At 43.5% G+C, this 26,245-nt stretch overlaps 1 protein-coding gene and 1 long non-coding RNA gene across 3 annotated transcripts in view; one reads left to right on the top strand and one right to left on the bottom strand.

Annotated features, from left to right (window-relative positions):
- Positions 1–19,336, bottom strand: part of MGLL (monoglyceride lipase) — a 59,666-nt gene extending 40,330 nt beyond the window's left edge. The window contains exons 1-2 of one of the 2 annotated variants that reach the window (XM_054280980.1): positions 18,947–19,336; positions 17,757–17,895 (exon numbers count right to left, since the gene is read on the bottom strand). In XM_054280980.1, the coding sequence (XP_054136955.1) occupies positions 17,757–17,881 (125 nt within the window). In that variant the 5' untranslated portion in view covers positions 17,882–17,895; positions 18,947–19,336. Of the gene's footprint in view, positions 1–17,756; positions 17,896–18,479; positions 18,610–18,946 lie in introns of those variants that run through there. The other variant, XM_054280979.1, reaches the window with a different exon arrangement.
- Positions 19,337–19,709: 373 nt separating this feature from the next.
- On the top strand, positions 19,710–25,439 carry LOC128939795 (uncharacterized). The gene is made up of 3 exons (XR_008483257.1): positions 19,710–19,888; positions 22,613–22,799; positions 24,111–25,439. It is a non-coding gene; the product is annotated as an uncharacterized LOC128939795 (long non-coding RNA).
- The last annotated feature ends 806 nt before the right edge of the window (positions 25,440–26,245 follow it).

The following is a 26,245-nucleotide window of genomic DNA, read 5'->3' on the forward strand; positions in this document are numbered from 1 at the left end:
GATCTAATATTGTACTTCCAAATACTGAAGAAAGTGAGACATTGCTTACTCAGTTGGAGAATATTAACTTTCTTCCTGTGGGCCCATTGGCCTGATATTCAACAGACTCAGCCAGGCTAGGTCTCTCTGCCACACCTCCTACTCCCACACCTCCCACTACCTTCAAGCTTGACAGCTTCCTTGCTCAATGTCTTACTTAAGCTCTTTAGGAGGCCTATATTTGTTTCTGCTGACTAGGCACAGAGACAAAGGTGCACCTTGGCTGACTGAATAAAGCCCTTCATTTCTCAGAGAAATATTATTTGAATTAATGCACTAAACGGCACTAAGTGAATGAAACCTAATGGGAAGCTGGCAAAGAGATCCCTTCCAGGAAATTCTATGTTCTTCATCCCTGTGACAGCAAAGCTCTTGTTTTGCTTTTATTCACACTGATACAGCATCCTTCAAGATGCTGAGAGCCCTCGTTTTATGTGAAACCAAGTGAGAAAAGATAAAAACCCAAAGCTTGAGAGAGGCAAGGTGCTCCTGTGACCTTGCCTTCCACCTGGAACACAATTTCCAGGTGTCGCAGAACTGAGCCTTTGCACACCACAGGGAACAGACCAGGTTATTATTTGTCTGCAAAATGCTGAATAAAACCCCTGAGCCTGTTTGTGCCTTAAGAGATCTAATGACAGTAGCTGCTGAAAAGACTTAGATACTTTTGAAAATTTTGTCCTAGCAAGTATCATAAACAAAGCATAAAATTTCCAATTTGTGACACTGAAACAAAATCAGCCTATCCTGTTGTTCAATAAAAAGTGAGAGTGGCTTTAATGACTAAAAACTAGGTCACATCTACACAGCTCTTTAGCTCCAGCTTTCAGGTCTAAGCACAAGGGCCACATATTCAACATAACCTACAAAAATTGAAATTAGTATGAGTATCATCTGAACAAGGATTGAAGGATTTGGCTCTTTCACTTAATCTCAAATTTTCCATGACAAAGTAAGTTTACATTTGGCAAATAATACCTGAAGGCAGTGTAACAAATACGATTTAACATATTTTCACTAGCAAGCTGCCAGGAAAATACAACAAACTATTAGATTGACTGACAGCAATTCTTTCCTGTATGTAAATATTTTTGCAGATATCCCTGCTCTTAAGTCACAGTCTTCTCCTTCCTTACCACAATGGCTGGAATAACAGATTATCAGAGATTGCTTTCAACAGAGTCATTTAAAATTAATATGGATCCTGCAGTGTTTGTGGTTTTGCAGGGTTGCAGTGCCTCTCTGTGCAGTCTCAATGAGAATTTTGTTCAAAAGAGGTTGAGAATGAGAATTTTGTTTAAAAAAGGAGAGAAATTTCTTCACCTCCATTGGTGCTTCAGCTGGTTGTGGCTGGTGGAACTGTGGTTGCTGAACACCCCGATCAGCAGGGCTTTGGCACCTGCTCAGGGCAGCAGCTCCTCCCAGGGCAGCAGGACTGCCCCGAGCTGGGCTGGCTCTGAGCTCAAAGCCAAGGTGTGAGCAGGGTGGGACTGGGTCCCACGCTCCTGCTCTCACCCGGCCCTGCAACAGCAATTACGGGCTCTTAGAGGAAACCACTTTATTGACTGCTGCTTGCAAAAGCAACAGATGGTTTTTGCAGATTCCTGCCCTTCCCATGGCCTTTATCACCTCCTCCTCCTGCCCCCTCCCCACTGCAGGTTTCTGCCTCCTGGTACTGCACAGCTTGGCAAACAGATGCACTTGCTTATTGCAACAAGAAGGAAGAAAAATATTTGTCTTTAATACTTAAATCAGCTCCTGGCTGTGTTTAGTTCTCTTCCATGATGAGGTGATATGCACCCATGACCTGTCCCTGCTCCCACATCTCCCCTGACTGCTCTCAGTCCCTCCTATATTGCAGCTGCAGCCTGTCAAGCTTTGTAAAACACAGCAATGACGCACCTGCAGTTAATACAAAGCACCTGCAAACACACCCTGTCCTTTATTAGGGAGGGTGGAAACTGTGGAGGCCAGGCTGCAACACAGTCAGTGTGTACAAATCTATACCAACACCTTGTTCTCTTCTGTCCTGCCTCTTGGAGAGGTCACCACCTGATCCAAGCTTTAGCCTTGCCCAAGACTTCCCTATTTCTCACTGTAGCTTCACATCCACTAATATTTCTCTTCTTGTGTAGGCAGCTGATTTGCAGGGCAGGGTCATGCTTTAGGTTGCAGCTCTAGGTAGAAAGGCAATTCCAGGTTTAAAGGTTCTCACTTTCTGTTTTGCTGTCTTTTTGACAATTGTTCAGAGATGCAACTCCACATTCAACTGGAGGAGAACAATTCTAAAATTGCAGCACTGGACTTACACACATGAGCAAGAGCCCCCTCAAACCAAGACTGTTAGAAGAAAAACACACTGAACGCACAGCCAGAAAGCTGCTGTGCTGTGACACTTCAGGCAGGCCTGAAACATCACTCAGGGGTTGGGTCCTGCTGGGCATAGGACCCATGGTTCTTGCTTTGCTTTGAACAAAATTCATGATGAAACTGAGCTAGACAAAGATGGTTGCAAGCAGGATGGTGTGACTTTAACATCTTGTGTCCTCTGGGGACAAAGCCACTTCTCTGGGACCCAAGGCTTGCTCTTTTATTGACAGAAAATAACCCAAAACATTAGGGCTGAACCAAAGAACGGAAGACAAGCTTCCTATGACTGCATGTATGAAAAATGCAACCTTTTCCACCCCATTCAAAAGCATCCCTCTTCAGAATAATATTTAAGTACTTGCCTTAACCTCAGGAAACTTTCTTCAACACATGAAAGCCAACAGGACTCTCCAAGTACTGGATGAAAGCTAAAAAAGGATTTATAAATGCTGTCTGGAATAAGGACTGATTTAATCACACACACAAGTGATTTCCTGAATCAAGCCCTCACAACCTAAGCTAATACCATACAGAATAACATGTTACTCTATGTTAGGCAACTGTGCTTTTCATTTGGTCTTATGGATGTTGTTACCAGAACCAGATCAGCTTTAACAAAGAACATCTGACTTGCACAGTTTTGAATTCCAGACAGTAAATTCCTAAAGTAATTTTTAAAAACAAACTGACAGGAAAGCTCTGAGCCAGCTGAGCTGCCAGAAAAATGACTGGCTTAAGTACTACATTTTGTTGTGTTGTTTGAGCTGATTTATCAGTTCCTTTGTAGCTGAATAATTAACTTTTATTTACCAAAAACTGGTGACATTTTTAGACAAGCAAGTGGATAGTCACCCACAGATCTTTTAGTGTGTTAAAAATGTTATGTGTGTATTTTGCTTCCAGAGTATATTATAATGGAAAGTCACTGGAAGGTGTTCATTCTTGTGTTAGCTGGGTGAATGGGCCTCGCTATGAGGATTAACTATCTATCATATAATATTTGTTGAGGTTTAAGTGTCAATTTAATTTTCTAGCCTTGGTATTTGCTTAAAGGTTACCAAAAAAAAAATCAGCTAATAATTTACAAGAACATGTAATGAAGAATAAATTTTTTTGTGATCTAAAAGATTGGTGATCTTTTCCTTTTCTGGAGGGTTCTTCAGGCCCTTTCTTTGGGTGTAAGACCCAAAGTTTGGAAGGGGTTGTCTCTGTCTCTTCTTTTCGAGTCAGTGTTTGCATTCTTTTTTCTGGAGGTGATTTGTCCCCCAAGACAACCCTGAAAAAACTTGGGCCATGTGTAGGGTTTACAAAAAGCTACAGCAATCCCACTCATGTTATGAATGCTTGTGACCTACACACTTGGCCATGAGTTCAGCCTGGTGTCTCCAGCTGGACAGGAATATTTATGGAGTCAGGTGTTCCCTCCATGGCATCCTTCTGCCTCTAGGAGACATCTGAGCTATGTCCCCCAAAGGTGCAAGAGGGAGTGACTTTTCTCCCAGTTCCAATCCATGTTTCAAGGAGGCATCACACCCCAGGGTGTTTCTGGCTCTCTTGCTCAGGTTTTTGCATTCTCAGCCTCTGCCCTCCTGCCCCACAGCTTTGCCAGGCTCTGGGGAGCCATGTCTCTCCAGCAGCTCTATCACTGCTTTTCCCACTTCAGGGAAAAAAGCAAATCGGAGTGTCAATAGCCTGGAGCTGGGTCTCTATCACCCTTCTCTCCAAATCACAGACCAAGCAAATCAGAATGTCAATAGCCTGGAGCTGAGTCTCTATCAACCTTCTCTCCAAACCACAGACCATCCAGCATTAGCATGGGTACCTCACAGAGCTCTGAATCTGGAGAGTTTCTCTCTGGGGTTTAACTTTGAAAAACCTTTATGCATGAAAGAGCCTGTCAGAGGAACCCGCACTGTGCTCACTATACACAATTTCTGTGTGACTATACAGAGCTTGTGGGGCTTGAGGGTTCTGTACATTTGTGTTTGATGTGGTTTGATCTAGACTAGTAGAATCAGTAGCTTTATTCCTGTCCAGATCTTAAATTGGCATTCAAAAAACAAGCCTCTTCAGCAAGCTCTGCTTCCTGCTTTCTTTCCTCATTTCCTCATTTCCTCAGGCTTGGAAGTTCCCATGCAAGCCCTTCCAAAGGGGCTGTTGTTAGTTTAAACCCCATCTTGCTGTCTTGCACCATAGAGATTTAGGGCTCAGTCTTAAAACCTGTGCCTGCTCCATAAGCAACCCTCTTGCAACAAGCCTGGTCTCATCAGACATCTCAAAATCACAACTCCTTACAAGAATACAGTTAGGAGGACATTTCAGAACTAGCCATGTTCTGAAACTGTGCAGAAGGAGTAACATGGCTAAGTTTTCCAACCCCCTCACAAAGTGCAGACATCATAAATCAGCAGAGCAGAGACGGATCCGGTTAGCACAAATATATTTCATAACAAAAGGTTCAACAGGATCCAGCTAGAGCCAGCACAAAACAATGTGCAGAAATAGTTTAAGCTGATTTATTGTGGGTTTTCAAAAAGCAAGCCCTCACTGAGAATAACTCAGGAGAGGTCTAATACCAGGAGAAGAGAGGAAGGAAATTTCAGGTGGGGGTGGCAGAGAAAGAATTATTGGGTCCTTGCAACTGCATAGCTCTGGGTAAATCTCTGCAAAGTTAGCACTTAAGATCAGCTGTATTTAGTTTCAAGGAGGCTTTGCAGCAATATTTTAGAGGACATGAAGCTGAGATCAGAGGTGAAATGCCTGGTGTGTAGCTTAAAATTCATGGGTTGGATCTTCCCACCCCATTCTTGATTAAACTGAGGATGAGGAGGGATTCTAGGGTTCCATGGACTGCTCTGGGGGGACACTCCTCCACTTTGATATCAGAGATGGGATTTGCCTTGGCAGAACTGCCTGCCGGACCTGCTGCTCTGAACCTGCAAGGTCCCTGGAGACTTGGGCAACCCAGGGTTGGATTTGAGCTTTCCTGCGGCTGCTGCCCTTGTACAGAGCACAGCAAGCTGGAAAGGAGGATTATGACCTCTGCTTCCAACAAGAAAAGGGGTAGGCATTGTCACACACACAGGGCCAAGGAAGGGATGATGTGGGGGGACAGAACTGCCCCAGGACCTGACTGGGAGGAATGCTGGAACTGGACATCCCAGCACTGTGCTTTGTCTGCTTCAGCCCTTGCTCGGTACAAGGGAGATAAAATGGAGGTCATACCTCCCAAGGGGAGCTACAGGGATAGATGCACAAAGTAGTCAGTGTCTGTCTAAAAAAAACTGTGCAAAACATTGCTTAAATAGAAGACATCAGCTGCAAAATTCAAGTCAACCTGAAACCACCCCCAAATTTTTTAGATTAGCTTTAGGGTGTGGAGGGAGAATATGGCAAGAAACGAAAGAGTTTCTGGCACAGATCCCTTTGGAAATCAGGAAAAATAGAGTACTTCTGGTTAGTTTGATTAAAAATTCATTTTGACTTGGAAGCACAGCCACTGCAGGACCACCACTCTCAATGGAGCCCCAACAGACAGGGAGTAAGAGCAAGAACAGTTTTCACAGACTCTCCCTCCTCTTCACTTGCACTGAATGTTTAATGATTTCCAAAGGGACAAAAATGACTGTTTAGCCAGTCGTGTAGCAGTTTCTTCTTGAAATCAAAATGCAGACACTGCCTAGTGAGCCAAAGCCTTGGAAATAGGAAGGCCTATGTGGTGAGAGGGACTGTCCTTTCCAAGCATGAGAAAGCTGCAGTTGAAGGGCAAGAAGCTTCTGCACTGTCACTATCACTGAAACTCAGCATTACTCACTAGTTCAGTACTACACCTGCTCTGTGAACAAAAAAGGGTTTTTTTTTTATATAAAAGTATGTCTCTGTTTCAAAGAAGCTGTGCAAAACCAGTTCCTTTTTACTGAACTCCCTTGAAGTCTTGGCATATTCAGAGCATTGGAACCTGTTCCAATGACAAGTCATTATTGCTGCTGTAAGTTCATAGCCTGAAATCCAACTCAACCCTAATAGAGAGAAAGCTTCCTAGAAAGGAACAAGGTGTGTTTCATTAAGGGATGAGCTCAAGCCATGCAAGAATGCTCCTTACATGGCATCCCAGCCACATTTTTACAATTTAATCTCACTTTTTGGCATAGCACAGAAGATGAAAATAGTCAGTAATATTCAGTTATTGAGGTGAGGAGTTTTAGATACGCCTCTGCAGCTTCCAAATGATGGAAATTATTTTATTGAATAAAGCCATCCCCCTGGTTAGATCCTCACAAGTACATGGTAATCTTTAAGTCCCTAGGAACATGCTGCTTGCTTGGTTATTTTCAAATATTTGTTAAGAAGTGCTTGTGGTGTGAGACAAATAATCAAGTGCTCCAGAGAATACCACATCTAAATGTTCAGTGGCACCTGGGGTCCTGTAGGACAAGTCTGCAGCCTTCTTCTGACCTCAATTCTTTTGCAAGGAATTTTTATGCAGGACATCACTCATAGTCTGAACCCAGGTGTACCAGAGGTTCTTCAGAGTCAATCCCCCCCCTACGAATCAATGGGTCTCAAAAATGGGCTTTTCCATGGTTCAGGCTCTAGCATGACTCTGATCACCTCCAGTCCCAAGCTGCTGTTTCAGGGAATGGTGGTACAGACAATTCATGACCAGCAGTACTGAAAACGTTGTTTCAGGGAGAATTCAGCTCAGCACCCCGGCACCTGTGCAGGCAAGGGGCTGAGAAGCACACATCTGGCACAGGAGGGTCAGAACATTTCTGAGCTATTCCTGCATATTCTTGAAGAACTTTGATCAGGCATTTGGTCTTATGTGGGCAAACCTTCACTAGCTTGGAATCACAGAACGGTTTGGGTTGAAAGGGACCTTAAAGATCACCTGGTTCCAACCCCCCTGTCATGGGCAGGGACACCAAGCTGTGAATAAAGAAGGAGCAAGAAAGGAGAGGACACTTTACCCACTCTGTGAAGTCAAGATACTGTGTTATTATAACTTTTTAATTCCTAGTTGTATGGCAATGGTTTAAAGAAAGACTTCAATTCCCTGAAATACTCAGACCCAATAATACTGTTTGTGGCCAGGCAATTCCACTCCTTATGTGGAACTCCTGATTACTTCCTGCACTGAGCCAATTGCCCATCCTCACTTTTACCTTCCTGACCCAATTTTTTCAGTAGTTCTCTGTGTTGGCAGAGATCTTAATTGGTTTTCCTTAACTAACTGACAAACTCGTTATAAGTTCAGATGTCAGAGGTAGCATGGGTCTCTAAATTGCCAAGTTTTTCCACATGATTTTCAAAATTCTAGGGTGGAATTATCCCATAAACTTGGAAGCTCAAGGATTTATTTCTTAATCATAAAGGACTTATGTATATTTTAACATATTTTGAGATTAAACACATTAATTTCCAATGAAATCTTGGCACATCCCAGTGCTGTACTTCAGCCTTGCCCAGCTATGAGAGGAATCTTTGCAGCAAGAGGTTTTACAGGCTCTGTCAAAATCAATATCAGCAGCTACTCCTCTGGGAAATTAGGAATGTCACAGGCAAAGCGTTTGCCAAGGCTTTCAGCATGTTCCAATTAATTTACTATTCCATGTTTGCTGTAGACCTGAGGTTGGAAGGAAAGTTGAATGTAAGCAGTTCTACATGAGACATGGAATGCTGCTAAGACAATGATCACTGCAACAGGAGCTTTAAAGACTGAAATGTTTATTCATGTTTTGGACCAAAGTGAATTTTAGCCACACATGAGGTGACATGGTTTACCTACAGATAACTTAAGAGTTGGATACAGACTTCAGCCTATGGCTGCCAAATCAATATGTGTTGTTTCTTGGCTGCACTGAGCTAATCTGGATGTCCAAAGACTTTAGCTGCTGCAGGCTTGGTTCCTAAAATGTTTTTATTTCTAACACCCAGGCAGCTTCACCTCTCTCAGTGAGGGCTGCCATGCTAACACAAATAAGGAACATACCTGCCTTGAGTTTTAATCACTGCCCTGTTGATTTGCTCTCAAAAAGGGCTTTATGTAATAGCTTTAAATTCCAAAATGTGAATGGGGACCTGCCCAACTGGTGGTGCAACTAGTAGAATGAAGATGGGTGGTAACAATAAAAAAAAAAGAGTATTTAGTTAGATGAGTCCTTGGCTGCAATCATTTTAGATACAGGCAAAGAAAGCCAAAGGCATGTGGGATGTCTTTTCTGCAGAAAAGCTTAAAATAGAAAAGGAAATCAATACTCATTTACAGTATCTGGCAGTCACTGAACCAAAACATACATGTACACCTACAGCTGAGCAGAAATAACAACATTTATTTAAACCACAAGCTGTTATTCTGCTGCAGGAATGCTGTGCTTCATGTGGAACACTTCACCAGAGACTGTACCACATATTTCTGACCATTTTAAAAAAGCCTCAACAATATCCAGAGCAAATGCTTTCAATACCACAGTTATTAACCCCACAGCTTCCACTCCTTCCTTTCCTGGCAAAGAAAGAGTGAGAGCTGGTGTGGAGGAGAATGTGCCCAGCAGGAAGCAAACCTCTGATGGGCAGGACCCTTAAATAATGCTTCAGAACAGAAATGTAAACCTGTGTGTAAAAATGAGGCAATGTTTCCACTATGCAAAATTACAGGCTTCAAAGGAAGGAATAGAGTTTAGCAAATCAGCATTCCCCAACCACCGAAAGCAAAATGAAATGTAAACAAAGTGAATCTGCTGATTGCTTGTTTTTTTCTCATTCCCCAGCTCTGAGAAATGTGACCAGTAAATAAACAGGATAAATAATAACAGCAGCTGGCTTTTGTACAACACTCCTCATGCAGAAAACCCAAAATGCTTTACAGATGGTGCAACCAGGGCACTTGCACAAGGCAGGGATGAGTGGCACCTCAAGAGATTCTCTGATCCATTGCCCCACCCAAGCAAGGATCAACCCTTCTTCCCACTGCCACATAAACTGAGCACAAAGGTAAAAACCCTTTCCTGTGGCAGCACAGCATGCCAGGGGCAAGGATGGACACACAGTGCGAGTAGAAACCTGACTCCAAAGCAGCCAGCAGGAGCTCAACAGCAGAGTTCAGATATCACCATGGGCTCCCTGTGCTACAGGGAAGGGGGCCACAGTGAACCTGGAAGGAACAAAGTCAATTAAAAAAAATCTTTCTGTCCTAATGGATTTCTGGGCATCTAAAAATGTCAGAAAGATGCTCTGTGCATTTTCAGGACAAGCTGGGTTGAGATGTTCCACATCTCTTTTTTGGGGACAGACAGAGGCTGACTGAATGCTGACTGCTTGATGTCTTTTTAATAACATGAGGTTATGAATGCTGCTCAGAATACAGATTTTAATGCTCCAAATATTGTAGACTAGCTCTCACATAAAATTGAAAAAATGGAGAAAAAGCTTAACCATTAAGTCAGCTGGATGTTATCTCACAGAAATTTAATTACTTACTGCTTCCTTGTCACTCCTAATGCCTTTCACCCAGCAAATTAAACCACTGCAGATTTCTGGAATTGACAATTGAATTTGAAAGCCCACTGAGATAGTTTTGAAAATAGAAGTTAAAACTATGTTGAAAAATTATAAAAATAAGCTCATCTTGTCTGTTGGTGAACCAACAGACCTGCTGATATCTACTGCAAATTAAACCAAATTCTGTTTTAAAGAAAGGCCAATGATTTAGGTCTTATTCCCTCACTCTGCAAGCTTCAAGCTTGAGCAAGGAAGAAAGAAAACATACAGAGCAAGATGTTTATCACAGGTCAGACAGACATCCGAAAAAGATCAGCAATCTTTCTTGCACACCAAATCTATAGCAGTTTGTACATTTTCTCCTTACCTATCTGTACAAAACACCAGAGCAAATGATAACTACCCAGTTACTGCTGAATGTTTGGCTTTAGCCCAGTTGTCAATATTTTGTCTCCCTTTTTATCCCCTGTTCTTTCTTTTCAATGACTGCCACTGAGACAATTTACTTGTAGCAGAAGTAAACTAATTCAGCAGAGAACAACTAATTCATTGCTTAGGAGATTTTATTTAAAATCTCTCTTCAAACATCAAGCATTCTTCAACCACCAGCTGCTCAAGAAATATCTTACTTTCTCTGGCAACTTTCATCTAGACACTCCAGCCCTAGTTTGTATCACTTGACTAGATGACTACACACAGTTGTAGACAAGGAAATAAAAGTATGGATAAGTTGTAAGCCTGATTCTGTAAATCACTGGTCATTGTGTCTAATGGCTGTCTTGACCATGTTTTGCCTGTTCTCTGTTCCTCATTGCCTCCTTTTTTCTGTTTTTTGACACTAAATTCTCTAGGTCTAGCACGTTGCCTTTGCCACCACTCAGTATGGGAGGATTCAGAGGCTTCCATCATCAAGTGAGTGCCTGCCAAGCAGAAACAAAGATAGTTCCTGGCTGCAGAGCCAGTGTCTGACACAGAAGGAGGGACTCTTTCATGCCAGTGGAAGTCTGGTGTTACTCAAACTTTGTGCCTCATGAAGTTTGGTGTTACTCAAGGCTCCCTTCAGACACAAACATACTGCATCTGCCTGAGAGGAACGAGCACATTCCCAAGCAGAAAAAGACCAAGACCAAGACCTCTCCTACTGATGGGGATATCCCATAGGAGCAAGCTTGGGGGCAGGTAGATCTGACTGCAGTGCTGTGGCCACAGGACAGCTGCCACCAGCTGTTCCCCTCCTGGCTCCAAGGCCACACCTTGGTACCACTGTGTGGGCAGTGACTCTGGTCAGCTTGGGGATGCCTTCCTGCCACCACCACCCAGTGACTCACCCCGGCCTGGCTGCTTCAGAAGATATTTGTGGTTGGGACTAGCCCAAGGCTGGTATTTGGGATTGCTGCACCAGTATTTTTCTTTCAGTTAACATAAGTGGAAGAGGAAACCCTAGAGGAGATATAATTCTAATGATGTCTAAAAACTTTACTTACCCTGATGTTTGCTGATTTCCTTCTTTCCTGTCATGGACAATAAGTCATACTGACACAGCGTCACAGTGTCTGTGCTGTGGAGGACAGGACAGGGATGGCTGGGTGTAGTTAAGGATGTAACTGGGGTGGGATGAGGTAAAGGACCTGCCTAAGCATATCTTTAGGGATCTCATGGGCAAGATGCAACACTATCTCCTTGGATACCTGGAATAATCAGCCATTTGCTATCAGGGTTGTGTCACATCACTTGCATAAGGGACAATAGGAGGGCTCAAACTCTGGTGGCTTCCATTCAAGTGGGAACACATTAGGACAATGACACGCCTGAACCTAGGGAAGGCAGCTCAGCCAAATCTGTCTGCAGGGACAGCTCTTAGAACAATGCAATTTCCCTAGAAGAACAAAGAGGTCAGATGTTCACCCTGACTTTAAAAAGGACAAAGTCACAGCAGTCTGAAGGGAACTTGCAAGGCCAATTCCTCTGCTACAGACATCTAGAAAAAATAGCCTCTTCCAGCCAGAACAGCTGTACAGCCAGTTCTTGTAGCTGTATCCACAGTGATCTAAAAGAGCTGCTGTGTGTTCCCAAGGGATGTTCCAGGAGTGCTAGAGAAACTGATGGAAGGCACTGTGTGCAGCTCTTTTATTATTTTCACTCAACCCGTATATTCCTTGTAGCAGTGAAGTAAAGTGCTCTTGCATCTGGAACCCTGCTATGATCACTGAGTTGTCTGCTTCAGTTATTGTGTCATCACCAACAAATATCTGGTTCAGGGCATTCCCAGTTTGATGAGATGAAGAAGAGGCCAGTGGAGGGTCTGCCCAGGTTAAAGATCTCTAAATGCTGAGTGACCAACTTGGGCATCCATTGGAGTCATGGCACAAAGCCAGTACTGATCATCACACTTGTATTCCAATTAAAAGCAAATGAACTGCTTGTTTTACAGATGCCAGGTTTGCTTATCCTTCAGTCTCTGGCAGAATAAAGAGCAGAAAAATTATCTTTACAACATTATATTTAGGCCATTTTTCTTCTTTTCTCCTATTTCTACCTCTGCTTCTTATATTCACCATGCTGGACAGCAATGTTTCCAATTCGTCAGGTGGCACACAGAACCAACACTGACTTTTCTTTTTTTTTTTTGCTGCCTTCAGGATGAAATATTGCTGCTTTGAGACTCACAACAGGGAACTCCAAAAGTCACCTTGTTCCCAGACACTGATGTCACAAAGTTGTACACCTGTGCTCTGAGGCCGATCCTAACAGGGCAATGAGCAAAAGGGACAGACTAATTACAATTGTTATTCCATTTGCTATTCACCTTTTCCCTTGGTTTCTGGGGAATACAAGGCAGATTTGCTTTTGGTGGGCATTCCTGTGGGGACTGAAAAAAAATTATGATACTGAAGAAGCCTGTTGGAAGTATCTGCAGTGAGAAGCAAAGCAGCTCCCCTGTCTGTCAGAGTCCCTCTCACACAAAGCTGCTTTGCTAATTTGCCCATCCTCTGGAACCACATAAGGAATCATAAAAGGATGCCCCCATTCACAGTGAAGAAGACAGTCACATGGAGCAGAGATACCAGAGGCATTAAAGGAACACATACACAGCTGATGAGAAGAAGGGATGCTTTAGAAACTCAGGCAGTAGCAATACAGCAAGCAAAGCCTGGAATGTTGATTTGACAATGATCATTGTCATTTCCCTTTGCAGTGTGATCAGAAAAACAGAGGGAGCTGAATTCATCCTACAGCAAACTGTGCTGACATAAGTCACTCTGCATCCTACAGATTTGGCTTTAATTTTGAGTTGACCTCATTAGTACAAACAAAGTGTTCTTCAAGAATGATGCTGAATTAGAAACTGCTTGAAATATTTCTAGAGACTAACACAATACACTATAATTAAAGACATTATAATCAGTGACTTGATTTCTTTTGCTCTGACTTCACTTTGCCTTACTTATTTATTTATTCATTCACTTTGGAAAGGTCTGAAAGTCAAATTCAATTTTGTCATTTGCTCATGCTGGGAGCTGCGCTGTTCTTCTGGAAATGGCATGGAAATGCTGGTAATGAGATGCCAAAACCATCAAGCAATATTTACAATTTAAGGGCCAGTTCAAATACAAAAGCAATTTGTATTTCTGCACCATAGGCACATCTGCAAAATCTTTGGGGAACAGAGAAATCTGTTTTCTCCTTATTGGCTTGGTCTTGCATTACTAACAAGTCAGGAAGAATGGCAGGGGTTCTTCAAAGAGTAAAAGAAATGTAAAAAGTAAATAGAGAAGTGGGTGCCTTTTGTTTGTTTAATTTTGTATTTTTAAACACATCTCAGGTGTAGAACTGAAAGAACTCTTAGAAAGCCACTGTTTACTCAGACAATTGCAGCTCTGTTTACTTAAGCTGTGCTCACCATGTCTGAAGTTGAGCCAACCCATTCCAGTGTAAGTTAACAATGGCCTAGCAATGCCTCTGTGACCCACGGACAGAGAGCCACAGGGGATCCAGGCAACCCTCTAAATCCACCTAGAGACCACTGAGAGACACTCAAGCACCATGCTAACTAGCCAGGTTAAGGTTTCTCTTTGGTGACTGAGGAAGCTCACATTCATACATGTCTGGAAATCACATTTTCAAGTGCATCCTTTAGCTTCAAGAGTCTCGTGTCCGGCTTAAAGTGACTGATCTGCCAGGAGAGACTTGGGCATCACTGTCTGAAGTCAGTGGCAGCTACAGCTATGAGCACCTTTGAAAAAACTACTCTGAGTCAATAAATCTCACAGGATTTACTTGAGGTCAAGAAGAGGGGCTAAAAGTGCCCCACAAAAAGCTATTTGTGCTTATCTAGGTAGTGACAGGAATGGAGGAAGCATCCAGAAAAGGCTGCAGGGACCAAGACCACAGAGGAAGAAGGTCACCTCTGAAGTTCCCCAGGCCCTTCAGGGGCCTCAAAGGAAATGTCTTGACTTCTCCTCCCAACTTTCCTTCCCCTTCCTCACCAGCACCTATTCTTAGCAGCTTTGTCTGAGAGCTGAGAATAGAACTTGGTTCCTTAATTCCTCACCTCCTGTTACCTCATATTTTGTCTCTGAGTGCTCAGGGTGGTGACAGAGGTTTAAGCCTTGCTTATGTTTACACAGTGACTGCTTTCCTGTTAAATAGGGTTTCTTTGGCTACTGGGACATGCTATAGGGATGAGATCAGCCCTGTTTGGTTCTAATGATTTAATTCCTTCAAACAACATTACAGAGACCTGAAAGTGCCATGCCTTGCCCAGACCCTAAGCGTTGCATTCAGCAGTGAGCACTTGGAGCCAAAGAGTTACCCATTTTCATGGTCCACAAGTTCTGCTGCTGGCACAAAACATGAAAACAACACCATAACACGCTGCTTTTTCTTCTCTGCTGCATTCAGCAAGGGGAGACCACTTGATTACACTTTAAGATGGAACTGGCTCAACAAGTTGAGCAGCCTGCAGGGCTGCTGGCCAGGGAAGCTGCACCTGCACTGCTGCCAGCAGGCAGCAAGAGAAGACACCCAGCGCTCAGCTCTGCTGTGGGGAGTGACTTCCCACGCCAAAAACAAGTGGAAAACACTGTCCTTCTTCTTCCTTAGCCCCATTACTCCTTACTCCATCTACCCCATCTAATCATTATGACATCTGAGTGCCTTTGTGTGTCAGCTTCCTGTGAAGTAATCACCTAAATCCCTCTCTGAAACAAAGCAGACCCTGCTGAGGAACTCACAATAGGTGCCTTTCACTGGCAGGACAACCTTGGCCTCAGTGGCACTTACAACAAAGCTTCCATATGTGCACCAGTATGGGCTGATCAGTCAGATCAACACCACACAGGATCAGAGCCTGGGCATTTGTGAGCATGAAGCAGTAATGCCTCTCAAAATTTCTCCATCTTCCTGAAAAAATACTTTTTGGTGGTTGTTCTTTTGTGTTTTTTTTAAAATATGCTATAACACATTAATCTGCTACAGACTTTTATCCACATTTATGAGTCTGTTCGAGGAGATAAAAAAGAAGCACCAGCTCCAAGGGGTGGTGTCTGTCAGTCATCCCCACTTTCAGAGACTGCCTGGCCATTGTCTGCTCTTCAAGCCCAGGCTGGGGCTACTTTTTAATATTTCCTTTGGCAGACATCCTGGGTTTTCCCCCTCCCTGGGGGAGGGATCAAGGGCGATAAGTTCTATTCTAATAGAAGACAAGTCAATGATAATCTTTGGGCATCTGCAGTGAAGAGGTATTTCCACAGCTCTAGCTGGGATTAGGCACATAATGGATCAATGAAAGATCTCACCATTTGACGGTTATAGCATCATTCATTAGCGTTAAGATTTGAACCTGAATCAACAATTGAGTTAGAAGATTGAAAGAATTGCTTTCAGTATTTGAAATAAATTGTAACAGGCCTGTAAAAGTCCCCTGAGGTGTCTCTCTTTCTCTCCCTATACATATATATAGAGAGATCGGTTCTGCTGAATGCTTAAAATTAGATGAAAGTTGCTGAGCTTCTACACGGGAGGAAGAAAAAGCAGAGCTTCTTATGTAAAGTGAAAGGGGGCAAAATAATGCATTTTTGGTTTGCCTATCAAAGCACTTCAAGAGCACTTCAAGGATCCAGGCACTGACTTGTTATTCAGTCACTTACCATGTCTCACATATAACAATTCACGAAGAGCTAATAATAAACAATACGCCCCCTCCTTATACACAAACATGCAAACACACACACAGGAGCTCCTTGTAAATGAGCAACACTGATCACATCCACTTTTCTTGTCACAAAACTAGGACAAGTTCACTCTTAATTAACTGCTTGGTGCACAGACCACTAAAAAATTAACTACCCAGAGGACTTAGACACCAAGTTTTCATTCTCAGCTACTTATCATTTCTGGAACAAAGATCCATCCACCCACCACTAATTTGGTAAGAAATTAAAAGTGATAAAAAAGCAGTTCCACAACTGGGTGACAAATGTTATGGGTAGTTAATGATTAATTACCACTATAATACAAAACAGCCTGGTTTCACTGTAGAACCTTGATTTCATAGCATTATTTTTTCCATAAAGGCAATTTTCAGGTTGGTGCAAAGACTATGTAATGCATCAGTGCCAAAAACCTTCCTGAAAGGCAGCGAGTAGAAGCAACTATGAAATGCTCTGTAGGCCAGGAGATCTTGACCCAGATCCCTGTCCTACAGCCCAGCCTGGGCCATGGAGCTGTGGTGGGGTGGCTGCAGTCCTTCCCCGCTGGGGCCAGTACATTTTGGTGCTTGCCCATCCTCTATATTACCTGTGTGCTAACCCAGCCCTATGTTATTCCCACTGTCCCTTAGTTTTGTAGGCATAAACCCCAAGGCCAGCTAACTTGGTCCTGCATCCCTCTCTCAGAGCAGTTGCCAGGCTGGTTTGGGCAGAGGATGGTGTCTAACCTGTTGGGTCATCAATAAATAAGGACAAGGTTTAACTCCCTACTACAGATTGAACAACTTGTTCCTGTGACTGTTCTATAGCTATATAAAATCAACACAGCTCTTCCTGTTGGCTTGCAGAAAAAGTAAACAATTAAGCAATATCCAGATTTTTATGAAGTAGATACCTAAATAACTAGTGGCAGCACAAATACATGCCAAGCCAGTAGATGCTGGAAGAAGAAAGATCTTAACTATGGGAGCCACATCAGATCATAATTAGCACAGAAAGCTATTAAAGAGATTATTTAAATTATGACAAAATATTAGAAAAAATTCTCTATCTGATTCTTTGTCTGCGTTTATTACACAGGTCAGTTTTCAAATTGCAATTGCCAGTGAGAGAACTCCCTGAATCATTTACTAAGTATAAATAATTTAACACCAGTCCAAAAGCAATGCAGTCAAACCTTCTGCCTGTTGCCCTGCTACTACTATTGAAACTGAACTCAGATGCTGATGTTAAGTTTGTTGACAGTGAGAAAATCAGCAAGAGTGAACATTCCAAAGCCTGTATCTGTGCCCTCCCTGACTGCCTGTGCTATTAGTTTGGGGATAGCTGTTTATGCTGATAGGCATCAGCCACCTGCCAGAGCAGAATATTGAACTGCCAACCAAGCCAGCTGTGCATGGAATGACAGCAGCTCCACGTTTATACCTGCAAGGCTGACTCGAGCAAGTTAAGGTTTGGAGAATAAAATTCTCCAAAGGGTACAGTAGGGACTTTCTCAGCTGAGAGAAAACTCTCTTAGGGGCTCTATAAAGCTCCGTGTACACGGCCCAGTAATGCCAGTCAAGCTATAAATAATAATTTCATTAACAGAGTTGTATCTAGTGATAGTAGAAAGGACATTTGCTTGAAAGTGCTCACCTGGGAGATGCTTCTGGCTTCCAATACCTGCAGAAGAGGTACTGCCCATCAGCATTGATGATATGGGGCAGATCCTTGTATGGGATGTTCTGAGGACTCCGCTTTGGCGAACTTTCCTCTGGCATTCTGGAAGAATGACCTGCAAGGTGTTAGAAGAAACAAGACATACTTTAAAACAGGTGGAAACAAGATAAAAGCTCATGGGCTTGGCAGCCACAGACACTCAAGAAAGTCAATCAGTAAGGCAAGTACCACTGATGGGAGGCTGCTCCCAAAACAACAGCCAAAGAGCCCCCAAAACCACTGCTTTAAAACAGAAATGTAGCAAATGTTTTTGTTCGGAAAAGGCTCACATTTAGAGGTAGAGCATTAAGCGGGGGAGGGAACAAGAAGAAGGGAAGAGCAATCCACCATCAGTACTTCATTTATGGCTTTCTATTCTTCACTTCTCCCATCTGAGTTTATTTTGCATCATTTTGTGAAGCGGATCCTAAAGAGAATATTTTAACTGCAATCAAGAGCAAATTATGCAGCAATCGCTACAGATATGAAAAGACAGCTGCATAAAAGATTTATCTCTGGCGGAACATCTCCAAAGAACAGTGGTGGGTACACAGCAGAGGTATCTGCCACCGTGTCATCATTAAGATCTTCTCTGACATCTCAGACAGGAAGGTGGCGGCGGCGGGGAGCGAAACATCTCCAAGAGAATTCGCCACGAACCTGTTTTCATCCTGTGCAAGGGTTTGCATTCTAGAGAGGAGCCGGCATCGCAAGTCAAACGCAAGCAGAGGAGGCTTTTCGCATCTCGCTGCGGAGCCGCGCTCGCAGCCCGGCAGCCCCGCGGGTCCCTCCCGGCGCTGCGGGCGCGGGGCTCGCCCCGGCTCCTCTGCCGGCTCGCTCGCTCTCGGAGGAAAGTCGCTTGGGTAATTCACCGCTTCTCGTTCATCACTTTTGTTTTTTTTTTCTTCTCAAACAAATTGCGTGTGCGGGCTGAAGTGGCGGTGGTGGGAGGGGAGGCTGGGAAGGGTTGGGGAGAGGGAGGGCCGGCGGGTGGGAAAGCTGCAGTCCACTTTCCAGAAGCTGCTGCACGCACATCAAAGGCACCTTGAGCACATGCAGCTGGAGCAGCTCACAAAGTTCCTGCCGCGGCAGGTTGTTTGCAACTTTACTTCCTTCCTGCCACTTACAGTTCGGAGGCCGCGGCGCCGGGGGGAGGCGAGGGAGGGGGAGACCTTTCCTCAAAGCGATCCCCGCTGCGAAGCCATCTCTCGTGTCAGCGCAACTTCCCCGGCCCCGCGCTGCCAGGCGGCGAGCGGGAGGGAGGGGAGCAGCAGCAGGAGGAGGAGGAGGAGGAGAGGGAGGAGGGAGGATCCAAGCACCGACGCGATGCCAGGTCGCCAGCCCCGCACACGCATCCTCCAGCAGCGGCCGGGCGCGGCGGCCCCGCGGAGCCGAAGCGCGGTGGCTCCACCGCACGGTGCGCACGGGCTGCTCCCGGAGAGAGGGACAGCGGCGGAAGGGCGGTGGGCGGGTGGATACAGGGATGGATGGAGGATGGATGGAGGATGGGTGGATGGATGAAAGGATGCATGGATGGACGGATGCATGGATGCGTGGATGGATGAAAGGATGGATGGAGGGGCGGGCGGTGCTGCCGCACCCTCGGCTGGGCTGGGCCGGGCTGGGCGGGCAGCGGGGGAGCCCCGCGGTGCCCCGGGGCGGAGGCACGGCCGCCCCTTGCCCGGTGCCCTCCCGCGGGGGCTCCGCTCCGGCTCCGGCTCCGCCGCCGCCCCGCTGGGCTGGAGCGGCCACAGCGCTCCCGCAGCCCCGGCACCGGGATCGGGCACAGGGATCGGGCACCGGTATCGGGCACAGGAGCGGCCGCTCAGCTGCTGCGGGCTGGGGGACAGCGGAGACAGCCCGGGGGCGGGGGCAGTGGCGGCTGAATTTCAGAGACAGGACACCGTGGAGCCGAGCTGCCTCCTGGGCATCCCGGTCCGAACAGCTCCTTGGCATCCCAACACCAAACTTCGCTGTTTAATGTGGACCTCTTCAGGCTTTGGAGCCATACTGGGGAGCTCACTCCGATACCATCAGAGAAGTGCCCAAGCTTTGCAGCCTCATTCAGGGTAAAGGCCATTTATAAACACAGCACATGATTTATACTCACATAAATCATTATGTCACTATAGACTATATGCAATACATGTGCTGCTACTCTGTAATGTGAGATCTATTTGGTGGTATGTGATACTTGCTTATAAAAATTGTCACAGCAAGGTTCCCTGAAGCCAAAATAGCTCCCCAGCTTTAAGGAGAGCTATCCCAATAGAGAATTTTGTCATTTAATACTGCTAAGAGGTTAGCATTGATTGAGCACAGATTCATGCCTTTTACATTTCATCAGCTCCTTTCATTTTTACATGCCTACATATGCTTAGAGGTCTCAAGCCTTTCTAAGAAGAGGCAGCTATTAACCTTATTTTTGAAGTGAAGCAACATGCTCATCAAGTGTAAATCTGTGAAAAAAGGTTGAAGAAAGGAAAGAAATGCATGCTAACACTAATAACAATAAATGCAAAACCTCAGAGATGAGCCATATAAAAATAAAAAGGAAATCAAAACCATATTTTATTTTACCCATCTTTCAGTGTCATTTATATTAAATGCCTAGGGGGGAGTGTTAGTTATAAATGGAAAAAGCAAAATTACATGTTCCTGTAACTGCTGTTGTTTGGGGAAAAAAATGAACAAAACCAACATTTATGGTTGTTTATAATGAGTGAGATTTAGGTCAGATGGCTCTTAAGCAGAGCCCTGGGAGCTGTACCTGGAGCTGTACCATTTGCTAGGCCAGTTACTATCTAAGTATGAATGGGTGGAATTAAAGAGCTATCACAAGCCAGCTCCAGAGTTGGTAGAAGCAAGAACATATATAATTATTTAAATGATACAGATCAGATAATAACTGGATTAAGAAGAAAAGAAAGAAGGAAAGAAGCCTCTTCCCCCGCTCAGGGTTTATCTGCCAGGAACACTTTACTGCTTCCCTACAGCCATCCATGAAATCTGATGCCAGGAACAGGCTCCTCTCCTGCTGTGGTGCTGGGAATATCAGAGTTCCCAGGGCCACAGAAGGGTGGAGGGAGTTGAGGAGAAAATCTCTTTTTAAACTTCTGGATAAAAATAGCATCTCAAGGAAAACGACCTTTGTTGGGACACCAGGGCGAGACCCTGACTTTGAGAGCCTGCCCTGGCCAGCCCAGATATCTGATTCCCTTGGTGCCCTGTTAACCTCGGTGTAGCTAAAATTGGAGGCAGCAAAACTGTGGTGCAGCCTGCCCTCTCTGCAGGCCCAGGTCCTCACCACAGCACTGGAATGAAGAATCAACCAGCAGCTCCTTCCCTTCTCACCAGCCTCCCCAAGACCCCAGGAGTTTGAGGACATTTCTTCCCATGGGTGAAAAACACTTCCCCATCTCAGTGTCAGCAACATGAAAATGAATGAGGAGAAGCTGCTGATTTGTTGTCTTATCATTTTGCAGAATTTAAACTGTGAATGAAAAGCCACTGGAGAAAACTGGATTGTGTGTGGGGAATTCATGTACCTGATACCCAGGTTTCAGCAGAGCAATTGCTGCACACTGCCTCCCTGTGAGAAATCAAAGGGATGCCTGAGCATGCAGTATTTATGAGATTGTAACATCTTTTCTTGGTAGAGTGAAATACATTTCAGAAGCAGAGCTTAGGCTAAATCAACTTCTAATAAAAAAATAAATTCACATTTGGTGAATCTTTACACTAACTCAGCAATTACTCAATCCTTGTAGGAAAGGATGTTTGGTTTATTAAAGGCCAAGTCCTGATTAATTAATTGTCTCCACTGATCCCCAAGGTATGCACAGGAATATAGATAAAAGGGATATTTGCTTTCAGATGAAGCAAATTTTAGGGAAAGGATCAATTGCTGGAATGACATAGTAAATACCTGTAATGAAACTTGATATCACAGCAAGAGGAGAGGAAAGAGAGGAAGAGAAAAGAGAAGAGAAGAGAAGAGAAGAGAAGAGAAGAGAAGAGAAGATGATGGGAGAGAGCACAGCAGGCTGGTGTGTAGCTCTGATAGCAGGGTAAGGGAACAAGGAACAAGGATTTTCTTTGCAGTTAGGCTTTTGTTCCCAAAATGAATTTTTAATGGATCCTGTCCTGTTGTCATGCAAAGGTAAATAGACTGTATGAGATCCTCCTGCTCTTGTTGACAGCACCATGTCCCTAAGTTTTAAAGCAGTGGTTTTGTTTGAGGAGTAGATTTGATAGGCTGTGTGTGCCAAACCACTTGGGATTCTGCTCACCAGGACCACAAAGTGAACTTTTGCTGACAAGAAGGAGGAAAAAACATAAGAGGAGGAGGACAGAATAATAAAATATATTAGTAGTATGTGGTTATGGAAGAATCTGCTGCAAAACCAGAAAAATGCTGGAAGTTACAGTAGTCAGGGAGCAGCTGGAGAGAGCAACAGACAGCACAAGCGATAGAACATCTGGGAAATGATGGGAAATGAAGCATGAAGAGGAAGAATTGAAATCAAGTGAAAATCAAAGAAGCCAATGCCACTAAAGCTGTCAGTTTAGAGTAACTAATTTGAATTTTCCCTTCTCTTCGGCTGTTTTTAAAATTATTATTATTAATCCTTAGATGGAGTCCAGTCATTCACCTTTACTTATTTCTGTAATCTGCCTCTGCTTTTCTGTTGGTTTTCCTGAACAAGACATGTATGGGGATGAGGCAGGAGTGGGGGCTGGGATCAACTGTTCTCACTTGCCTGTAAAATATCTCTTTTAACGTCTTGCAGCCAAAAAAGAAGCTTGGTGTCAGGCAAACCAGACTGAGGGAGAATATACTAGAGGAAAATACTGTATTGATCAGGTTAATCTTAACAATGTCAGGAGGAATTATAAGTAGCTCAAGATTGTTCTGCAAAATTCTACAGCCTCATGGATCACCTCACAAATTGGTGTGAAATGGAGAAAGGCTGAAGGGTAAGCACAGGGAATACATGAGTATCACAGAAATTGTTTGCAGGCTTCCATTTCCATTCATTTGTGGCCCCTCAGTAATCTCACCTTCCCCAGTCAGTAGGAATAAAACTATTAGATTAAGCTACAAGTGGGTTAATACTCCTAGATGTAAACTACAGTCAAATAATACAGCAATTTTACCATGTAAATAAAAATAATTAGTGGTAAAAATAGTTCTAATTTTTTGTAGGTAATAAAAACTTGCAAATCATGCTGTAATGAAAAGTCATAAATCTGTGACTTGCAAACAGCAGCTGTATGAGTGGAGTGATTATTATCTTGCCTGTGCTGCTTATTTGACAGAGCAAAAAAAATACACACTTAAAAATACATTAATTGAATATCAGTTTCAGCCTTTTTAACTGATGTATAGAAGATTACCTATCCTACACAGATGCTAATTTGAGAACTGGTTGTTTTTCATTACAGAAGCAATGCGTATTTTGTTGGGTGGTTCATTTGGTTTTTTTGTTTGAGTTTTTTTTACTAAAACCCCCACAAGATTATTAGTACCAGATTCTGAGACATTTTTAGCATTAAGAGGAAGGCATCTTCCAAAGGCAGGAAATTCAAAATGAGAGTGGAAATTCTGCCCTAGAGCTTTTTTCCATGGTAGGGAGGTTGATGGAGTTACTTTGGCAGCCTTTTGGTTTGAGAATAGCTCTGCCTTGGGAATGAAGAGGTTTTTCAGAGGTCGGGAAGAGCACAGGCTGAGCTGTGCCAGCACTAGAGGGCACAGCCTCAGCTCTGCGGCACGTGGGCATTGCAGCCCTACCAAAAAAACCCTCAGCTGGGCTGGTTTGGGCTGTTTTTATTCATTCTACCCTTTATCTAGAGGTTTTCTTTAGGCATCTGTCCCTTTTTATCTTTGCAATGTCTAAATAAAAGTTTCCTGTACTGGTATATAATCAGTCCAATTTTCCCTCTGGATTTGTACTCATCCCTGGAATGAACTTCAGTGGTGTAAGGAGAAAGGGAAATCCTGCCCTTGTCAGTGTGAGCACAGACAGCTTAAATGATGTTTTCACAGAATGGCATTTCCTTGCTCATGGCCATAGTAATGTTCATAAAATGTTGGTCACCTTGGCAGAAAAAGGGTTTTGGGGGCAGAAAACAAAATCAAAAGGAACCTGAAGGAGAAGGTCCAAACCTTGGAATTTTAATATGGATAAAAATCAGAGTAAGATGACACTATGAATTTTCTCTAGCAGGAATAATGGTCTCAGTTTTGAGGAGTACCTGACCATTTCTTTTTTCATTTTTATTCCTGAGGTTGACTGCATAACCCACTCTTACAAACCCAGCATTATTGCACCAGGGCTAAATGCTACAGCCAAAAGCCAGCCCTACCCTGCCACGCTGAGAGTGGTGCTTTATTTTGGTAGCTGAACTGGAAGCATTGACTGCAGAAGGGCTGTTATTGTGCTGCCTGCTTTTCTTGCCTGCTTTGCAATTGACAAAGCATCATTTATCACGCTTTGCATTCCAATTTTTCTTTGCACGTTTTCCAGCTCATCATAACATAATTATGTTTCTGTTTCCTTCAGCCAGGGGCTGATACTTTCTTTTACTAAGACAACAGCTGCACTGCACAACCTTGATGAATCCCCATAAGGGTGAAAAGAGTCTGTGGTGCTTGTTTCTGCCTTGGCAACCCAAATGTTCAGGCTCTTTTTTGTGACAAATGCTGCTCTAAAATGCACCCAACCCTGATGCTTTCATAGCATTTCTCAAAATTGGGTTTTATATTGTAAATTAGACTTTAAATATTAAACATTCTGCCTGGTTCGTAATTTTAAAGGCTTCCTTTGTTACATTTCTGTTTGTGGTGTTTATAGGTTATAGACTCTGGATGGAATTTAGAAGGCTGTGGTTACTGATGTGAAATCTGTATTTTGAATGAAATTGACTTTATGTGTGACAATAAGCACAATCTGAAGGTCTGTTTTATGTTCCTAAAGAGCATCTTAAGGCAGCTTTCACAGTACAGGTGAATCATTTCCTTGATTACAGCCTCAGTTGCTCCAGCCTCATTGTGGCAGAAAGGTAATTACAGAAACCCCATCTCTGAAGGGCATTAACTGCTAATGATGGGAAAAGACTCACAGTATTTTTATTATCAGTTGTTGACATATTTTATTTAACTCTAATGCAGTACTCTGAACCTGAGATTTTAAAGTACTTCAGAAAGAAAGAATGATTTCTGTATTTTACATAGGAGAAACCAGTGCAGAGAAAATCAGGGCTCAATACTGGAGGCAAGCTGAGGGCAGAATCCATTCTTAATGCTACTGATTTTGCTTACCCAATTATACCATTACTAATTCCAATTTCATCTCAAAATCTATCCATCAGAGCACTCTGTACAGTGGAAGCAGCAATGTTTTCAGCCACTGAATATTGCCCAGGTTTGTAAATATATGGGACATTGTGGCCTGGACAATACCACAGCCTGGACAATTGCATTATTCAGGGCAACATTTTCCCTACAGTTTTGCTTTCTATCATATTGTTCTGGTGCTATTACTCCTGACACTATCATTTGAAGATTGTTTGTATTTATACATAAAAATTACAATAAATCTGTAAGTGGAGACAAGAGTTTAACTGATATGATCAGTCCTATCAGCCATATCCATGTGCTCCGTGATCTAAGGATTCTTTGGGACACTTTAGAGTATTTCAGTTTTGTGATGCTTGAGCTCTGCCCAGCACACTGGACATGATGCAATTGCCTGGAAAGCAATTAGATATTGGCGTTGATGGCAACTCTCCCTGCCCAGCCAGGGCCAATTTCTCTCAATGGTTCTGCTGCTGATAACAAAATCAGTGGCTCCTTGTGTTGGAAAGACAATGAACACCTGGCTCATGAGAGGAGCCTGCCCTGTGCTCCTTCCTCCTTATAATCCTGAGGCAAATTCAGGCATATTTCACTCAGATCTATTTTAGCTTTTTTTCATCTATCATCCGTTTCTTTATTCAGTCCACTCATGTTCAATATAAGATGTGCATTCTCCTTCTGATTCATGTACAGTAATTACTTCCTAACATCTGCCTAACAGATTTTGTAAGAAAAGTAACTCTTCAAATATTAAGAAGAAAAATTAATGTATGAAATCTTTGAAATCTCCATTACTGGTGTTTGTGATCCACAGCTGACTGGATTCATTTCCCAGCCAGGAAGCTGGTTCAGCAAAACAGCTGCATTGGTTATTTAACTAACTGGAGGCCTGATCCTGCTCACACTGATGCAAAGCTGGAATAGCACCAGAGGAAATAAAAAATATCTCTAGTGTGAAATATATGTTGCAGAACAAAATAAAGCTTTGTGCTATGGAACAACAAAAGAACTGTGGCAGATACTCTGCCACCCTGGTATAGGTGTTAGGCAGGATCTTAATGTCTTG

The sequence above is a fragment of the Melozone crissalis genome, unplaced genomic scaffold, assembly GCF_028551555.1.
Source record: "Melozone crissalis strain CALT ecotype California unplaced genomic scaffold, PUWL_Pcris_2 ptg000029l_1, whole genome shotgun sequence".
In the NCBI taxonomy this organism is placed as follows: Eukaryota; Metazoa; Chordata; class Aves; order Passeriformes; family Passerellidae; genus Melozone; species Melozone crissalis.